General features: G+C 32.9%; 1 protein-coding gene across 1 annotated transcript in view; it reads left to right on the top strand.

The window, feature by feature from the left end:
* Positions 1-5,630, top strand: part of LOC132753244 (carcinoembryonic antigen-related cell adhesion molecule 5-like) — a gene marked incomplete at its 3' end in the record, with an annotated part of 47,667 nt that extends 42,037 nt beyond the window's left edge. Inside the window, exons 10-11 of the mRNA XM_060743682.1 lie at positions 5,134-5,167; positions 5,570-5,630. Of these exons, the coding sequence (XP_060599665.1) occupies positions 5,134-5,167; positions 5,570-5,630 (95 nt within the window). The remainder of the gene's footprint in view (positions 1-5,133; positions 5,168-5,569) is intronic.
* Between the last annotated feature and the right edge of the window lie 2,872 nt (positions 5,631-8,502).

Genomic DNA, 8,502 nt, shown 5'->3' on the forward strand with positions numbered 1-8,502 from the left:
TCTTATTTTATATATGTGATATGTGCAGCCTGACTGGGACTCGAACCCGGGACCCTCGGAATACCGTACCGCGGCTCTACCGACTGAGCTATCCGGCCGCTTACACATCTTCCCCCCTAAATAGTGAACAGTTCTGAACCGTGACATACTCCCCTGCTATATTGAAATTCGTCCTCGAGTTTCACAGAGTTACAGAGCAATGTAAATGAAACTCTGAGCTATATCAGTCACGGCCCAAGTTGGGCGCCAAATGTCACAGGGTGAGAAAATTGTGCAGCCTGACCGGGACTCGAACCCGGGACCCTCGGAATACCGTACCGAGGCTCTGCCGACTGAGCTATCTTGCCGCTTACACATCTTCTCCCTTAAATAATGAACAGTTTTGAACCGCGACAAATAGCATAGTATATTCGTGTAGGTTTAATACTTAATTTATTGAATTCGTTGAATAAACAATATAATGCTCGCCAGAGGCTCGCATACTATGATTTTATTCAACTCCTTCAATAACTTTAGTTAAAATCTACATTCATTCAATATCCACTATATATAGCTGATAGATGAAACTATATGATAAAACTTAAAAACGCTACTTTTTATACCCCTGGGTATATAGGAGTCACCCGGTGGTTGGTCGGTCGGTCCAGCGGTTCGTTGCATTTTCCTTGTCCGGAGCATAACTTAAAGACTAAAAGTTGAGATTCAATACAACTCAATACGACTCGAACCCGGAACCCTCGGAATACCGTACCGCGGCTCTACAGACTGAGGCTATCCGGGCCGCTTACACATCTTCTCCCCTAAATAGTGAACAGTTCTGAACCGTGACATACTCCCTGCTATAATTGAAATTCGTCCTCGAATTTCACAGAGTTACAGATCAATGTAAATGAAACTCTGAGCTATATCAGTCACGGCCCAAGTTGGCGCACAAATGTCACAGGGTGAGAAAAATGTGCAGCCTGACCGGGACTCGAACCGGGACCCTCGGAATAACCGTACCGAGGCTCTACCGACTGAGCTATCTTGCCGCTTACACATCTTCTCCCCTAAATAGTGAACAGTTCTGAACCGTGACAAATAGCATAGTATATTCGTGTAGGTTTAATACTTAATTTATTGAATTCGTTGAATAAACAATATTATGCTCGCCAGAGGCTCGCATACTATGATTTTATTCAACTCCTTCAATAAATTTAGTATAAAATCTACATTCATTCAATATTCACTATATATAGCTGATAGATGAAACTATATGATAAAACTTAAAAACGCTACTTTTTATACCCCTGGGTATATAGGAGTCACCCGGTGGTTGGTCGGTCGGTCCAGCAGTTCGTTGCATTTTCCTTGTCCGGAGCATAACTTAAAGACTAAAAGTTGAAGTTTGGAAACTTATTAACTCTATATGTGGTCAGAGAAGGACTGTAAATAATTCAATTACTCTACAAGAATGGCAATCCTATTTTGAAGAATTATTTTGTTCACATACAGTACCATTGGACGAAAGTGCAAGGAATGAACCATTTACAAGGTATTGAATTAGATCAAACTGAAAAAACTCTATCTTTAACTCTGAAATAACAGAGGAAGAAATTTATAGGGCTGTAAAATCCCTCAAAGGTGGTAAAGCGGGGGAGAAGATGGAATAATCCCAGAATTTTTTATCATTGGAATTGATATGTTTATACACATACTTACTCGACTATTCAACAGACTGTTTTGATACAGGGTGAATTCCCAGTATATGGAACCATGCTACTATTGTTACACTGTATAAGAAAGGGGACGTCAATGACCCTGGAAATTATAGGGGAATATCATTACTGGACATATGTGGTAAAATCTATACAAGTGTGCTCACCAGAAAGAATTAACTTCTACGTAAATGCATACGAAAAATTCAGGAGCCACAGTCAGGATTCAGAGAGGGTTATTCAACTACAGACAATGCATTTGTTCTCCAATCCATTATTTCCAAACAGATGTCAAGGCCATGTGGTCGGCTATATGTGGCATTCGTAGACTTTAAGAAAATGTTTTGACTTAATCAGACGTGATAAATTGTGGGGCTGCCTGTACTAATAATGGGTTTAGTTGCAAACTGCTGCAGGCTATGTCTGGGATGTATAAGTCTGTTAAAGCCCGAGTAAGAACAACTGATGGTTTATCGGAACCATTCAACTGCCCAGTGGGCCTCAAACAAGGCTGTTTGGGGTCGCCAATTTTTTTCATAATTTTCATAAATGAGCTAGTAAAACTCTACGAAAGTTCTTCCACTCATGGAATACAGCTATTTCCAGACACATATGAAGTAAAATGTTTGTTGTTTGCTGATGATTTAGCTTTATCAGCTGACACTGTAGTAGGGCTACAAAGGCAACTAAATACGTTAAAGAATTTCTGTGACGATATGAGTGTTCAGGTCAATAAAGATAAGACTAAAATCATGGTTTTAAACATGGCGGTTGCCTATCACGTCATGAAAAATGGAATTTTGATGGTACCCTAATAGAAGTTGTTAAAAGTTTTTCTTATGTAGGAACTACATTCAGCTCTAACCTTTCTTTTTTCAAAGATGGCAAGTGAACAAGCAACGAAAGGCAAACGTGTACTCATTCACACATTATCGAAACTATATAACTATGGTCAGTTACCTAGACGTGTTTTCTTTAACATTTTGACACTAAAATAAGCCCAATTTTATTGTATGGTTCAGAAATTTGGGGCGTTCACCGCCAAACCTCAATAGAACTGATACATAACTATGCATGTAAACGATATATGTGTGTAAACAAAAACACTATAAATGCAGCTGTCCTTGGTGACTGCGGAAGACATCCTTTATATATTACAGCTGCAAAGCGAGTTTATTCGATACTGGTGCAAAATTGTGAAACTACCTGACAGTAGATTAGTAAAGAAATGTTATAATATGCTATTGTATCTATCAAATAATGGAAAGAAAAACTGGTTACAGATGTTAAAACATTATTATATTCAAAATGGTATGGGTTATGTTTGGGACAATCAATATGTGCAAAATGAGCATCTATTCATAAATCAGTTTGTAACTAGATTAAGAGATGAATATTTACAAAATTGGCATTTCTCTTATAAACGATTCTCATAAACTTGTCTTTATGCCATGTACAAACAAAAACTTTTCCCATGAACAGTATCTTGATGTATTAGATATACGTAAATTCCGTAGCGTCATGGCACGATTTCGTACGTCTGCACTTGACCTTGAAATTGAACGTGGTCGATACAATGGAGTAGAGAAGCATTTAAGAATATGTAAATTATGTCAAGTTGAGGTAGAAGATGAGTACCATTTCTTATTAAAATGTTCTAGACTTTCAAACATTCGAACACAATTTATTCCTAGAAAAGTTTTATGACAAACAATGTATTCAATCATTTGTTATTCTGATGAGTAGCAGAAACCACTCATTAATTAAAAATGTTGCTATGTATATTTATTATGCTCAATTAGAAAGAAAACGTATACTTGAACAACTTTAGATATATTCTCTGTATAAGAAAGTTACTGTATTGATATAACTATATATGCTCTTGTATCACAGTAAGCATTGTATTATATGTATTTATGTCATTTGTTGATCTTGGGCCGCTGGCCATATGTCAATAAACTTTTTGTCATTGTCATGTCATTGTCATTGTTGAAATTCAATACAACTTCAAACAATGGTCAAGAACATTAAGAAGAAATGCAGTGCACAAGAAACATAACTCTTCACTAATTACAGAGTTATTGTCCTTTGTTACTTTTCATTGTCCGGAGCATAGCTTGTAAACTACTGGTAGGAATTGAAAACAACTTCATACAATGGTCAGACAAATAAAGGAAAAGTGCAGTGCACAAGAACCATAATTCTATCTAAAGTAATTAAAGAGTTAGTGCCCTTTGTAATTTTTCCATTGCTTTCATTTGTTCGGACCATAACTTGAAGACTTATTTTTGGAATTCAAAACAACTTCATATAATGATCAAGCACATTGAGAGGATGTGCAGTACACTGGAATCATAACTCCATCTTGACTCATTACACAGTTATTGCCCTTTGTTACTTGTCCGGAGCATTACCTGAAAAGTATTGGATGGAATTCAAAACAACTTCATACAATGGTCAAGCATAGTAAGAAGAAGTACAGTGCAAAGGAATAATAACTCTATCCAGACTAATTATAGAGTTAATGCCTTTTGCTACTTTTCCATTGTTTATTTTTCTTGTCCAGAGCATAACTTGAAAACTACTGGTTGGAATTTATTACAATTTCATACACTGGTCAATGATATTGAGACGAAGCGCAGTGCACATAAACCATAACTCTTTCTTTACATATTTAAGAGTGTTTGCCCTTTGTTACTTTTTATTGCCCAATGCATACCTTGAAAACTAATGGTAACAACCGTAACTCAATCATTATTTTTTACAAAGTGTTTTGTTTCTAGTAACTTCCTCATTTCCGAAGCAGTCTTGCGGGGGTATTAATCACATTTAGTGATAGTCCTAGTTTCAATAGCTTTGTATAATTCTGTTGTGAATTATGTTGGATAAATTCGTTGTTGGAAGAGTCGTTGTTGCACGTTACTAAAATTGTGACTCAGGTCGCCATGTAAAACATCTGACTGCAACGGTTTGCCTGGTACCAAATTATCAAAAGAAAATGCGACATGGCATATCACTGGAACTTGAAAACCGACACTGAAAATGAAAAGTAGAGAAGGAAACGGGGAGCGCATACTTTTTTGATCTTTTTTTGTTCGGGCATTTACATTTGCAGAAGCCCTCGGGTCTTTGAAGTCCATCGTTCGTCCCGTCTTTAAGCACGTCCTCGTGCATATGCAAATGATAATGCTTAACAAAAGCATCGCCCTTTTATAATGCATAACATTTGTCGATATATCTATCGCTAGTCGCTTTTGTTTTTGTAAGATCTCTTTTTAATAATTAGTGTTTACTATAACAAGTGCTCAAACAAGTAGTGCATTTTATATCTATTAGATGAATATGAGTAACATTTCAAGTATGTTGAAATTATAGAACATAACCTTAATAGCATTTATTGCAAAATCTGTTTTATAGAAATTGTTTTGTATTTAAGGCATAAACAGAGGCAATGAATTACAGGGACAAACGTAAGTAGTTTTTTTTATTTTTCTTCTTTATTTATTTATTTATTTAATTCATTTTATTTATATATATATTAATTCATTTATTTATTATTTTAATAATTTATTTATTTTTCTATTACTTTGGTGAGAAAGTTTAGCTTATGTACTATAGATTGATAATGAAAATGTAAAACATTGTATAATAACGATAACAAATAAGATACATGCCTTTTTCATAATACATAGAAGACAATTCTTTAAATGTTTATACCAAATAAATCATTTGATTGATTAAAACTATTACACTTTAGTTTTGAAATGATTTAATAATATGCACCTTTTGTTGTATTTGTTTTGTGTTTTTTAACGTATATATGCCCCCTTCCTGTAGACAAATATTTTCCGGCATATTTTTTCATTTTCTAGAACATACGTCAATATGAACAGTTTCATCAAACGACCAGGACGTACAGCAACGCGGTTGAAAGTAAAAGCTACTTTTTGAAGACGATCCAAGTAAAACACAGTATACAGATCTGGATGACTTTTCACTTGGATAAAGGACAATAATGTGTACGCCGCTATCAAAAGAAATTGAATAATTAATTAAGAAGATGACTACCATGAGCTATTGTAGCTCTCGTCCAATTCCTTCCTACTGAAATTTTAAATTATTATCATGTATATATTACCTTGAAAAAAAATGTTTAAACCAAAAGAAATTGATACCATTACTATATAAAGCATAACTATTAACATTGCATTTATATGCATAGACTATGCATATGACATTCAAGACTGATATGCGATAGTTGTTGTTTTTTTGTATATTTGGAAATATTTAACACAGACGTGCTGTGATACATTATAACACAAATAGTGGATAATTCAGCTCAAATTGACAACAATAAATGACTTTTCTTATATTTTCATCTTATATTGACTAAATCCGTTGCTTTTAAAAAGTCGCAAGTCATGAGTTGTGATTTTTAGTTTAACTACGTCTAACATAGCGCACTAATAATAATGCTTATAGTTTTTCATAAAAATGATAATAAAAGTTGTATTATAACAATCAAAATTAGTGTTTGTAGAAAACAGAAAGTCATTATTTATATCTATACGCCAGATGGAATAATTGCGGTTAGTATTGATTAATATTGTGCAAGATTAAACGTTTTATATTTGTGGTTATTGCATTTGAAAAAATATCAACAATAAAAAAGTGTTTCTTGATAGGAAGAACAATGAGTTTCGATCCGATGATTTATTAGTATGAACGCTTACATTTTAGTAATGGATTGAAACATAAAAATTCCATTATCACTGAATTTATCATTTATTCAACTTACAATAACCAATTGAATATTTAATACCGTAATTACTCGAAAGTAAGAGACTATTTGATGCACCATTTTGGAAATTAGAAATGAAATAATTGATATTTAGGTATCGTTACTTTCCTAATTATCAATCGTCATACGAAAGTGACTGGAAATGTATTATCAAATAATAAAAATATTGTACCCGGGACAATATCAATTTTTGATATTATTCTTGATGTATATCCATCAGGCATTTTTTTCAACCGTCTAAATTGTTTCTAATGCAGGACCTTAATGAATATGAGGCATTGTTATTGTTACTGTAGCATTGGTGGATCGTAGTTTTGATACGCAGCGTATCAGAATCTTATCATGTACATATGAGTCTAATAACAGGTAAAATGTTAAACACGAAATTTTGTGGATTGAATTATTTTGTTTTCTTTTAACATAAGAAAATATTGAGATTTCTTTGAATAAGTTGTCAAAAAATTGTTACTGTTGCGCATGTCGAAGGAAAATGATTGTTTTTTTATTTAAAAATAAAACTTTAAAAACTAATATGGGACGTTTTAAACTGTCTTGTTCCTTTGTTGTTTGTTTGTGTTATTTGTGTAATGTAAAATCGTTGCCCTTCGATTAAGGATTCTGTAATAAAGGGACATTATCACACAGTTAAGGCATGGTCATACTGCAGGAAAAAAATTTGCCGGATCAGGATGTTTGAAATACATTTGGACGGGGGTTAAGCTCTTGGCTGGTAAACAAAGGGCTAATTTAACGTTTAATTCCCATTAGTGTACGTTTAATTGGGAGTAAAATAAAAGATTTATAATTTATGGCCAACGATATTTATTTGAAGGAAAGAAATGTTGAATATCACTTTTTTATGTTTTTTCTGTAAATACCCACGGGGAACATTAGGCGCCGTGTTAAAATGCGACAAAGCCCTCTGCATAAATCTTTAAAAATTAGTTTGATGCATAATTGTTTTTTGTTTTAATAAAATAAAAGGCCTGGAGATTTTAAAAATTTAAAATTTTTTCCAAAAAGCTTTATTGTTATACAAATATAAGTATTATTTTTTTTTTCCCTTTTAACATACATTTAAAAATTTAAAGAAATTTCTTTGGGGAAAATTTTTATTTAATAAGGTTTCATCTCACTGAGAAAACAAAAAGGCACCTTCACACTCCCTTTCCCATGATAAATATTTCCCTGTCCGACTTTTTTAATATTTTTGTCATTTATTTACGAAAAAACACAATTTTTTAAATAAACAAAATTTAAGGAAAATTAAAATAAAAAGATTGATATTTCCTTTTTAAAAAAGGGGGCAAAACATGAATTAAAAAAATTTTAAAATAATGGTGATTTCGTGGGCGCCATTGTTTTTGCGGTGGACGTTTGAGCACTTTTTCACAAACAATTACTTGGAAAGTGTATAGTATTAGATAGTGTTGAGCTCCGGGTAAATTTATAATTAAATGTATCGTACTTTTTCGTTAAAGTTTTCTCAAAATTTGAAGACTCAAGTTAAGCCTTTGAGCATTTAGCGTAAGAGATTAAAAGAAATTTTTTAGGAAGTCCCGATGTGTGGTTTATGATTAATATCGTTAAAGATATTTGTGAACGGGGGATTCCCTTTTTGGAAAAGTCGCCCGCCAGTGGTCACAACTATGACCCGTAATAACCCCTTTGATAAAAGTAGATTGAATTGTCTGTTTTAAATTAATTAAAAATTAAAAATTGTTTTGCTCTCTATTACTTTTTTTCTTTTTCTGGCATTTCTTTACAGTCATTTATTAATTTTAAAGTCTAAAAATATAGACATAAAAATTTTGGGGCCCCTTTAAAAAAATTTTAAATAAAAAATTTAAATTTAAAAATTTTGAAAAAAATTATGTTCATCTCAGAACATTTTGTGCTAACAGTCTTTAAACCGACATTTTTTACATAAATGAAATTACATTCCCTTAAATAGCACTATTTTAAAAACCCCACGCTTGTTTAGTTTAAGTCTAATTTATTGTT

The sequence above is a fragment of the Ruditapes philippinarum genome, unplaced genomic scaffold (genome assembly GCF_026571515.1).
Source record: "Ruditapes philippinarum isolate M1 unplaced genomic scaffold, ASM2657151v2 ctg4705_1_1_1_1, whole genome shotgun sequence".
NCBI lineage: Eukaryota > Metazoa > Mollusca > Bivalvia > Venerida > Veneridae > Ruditapes > Ruditapes philippinarum.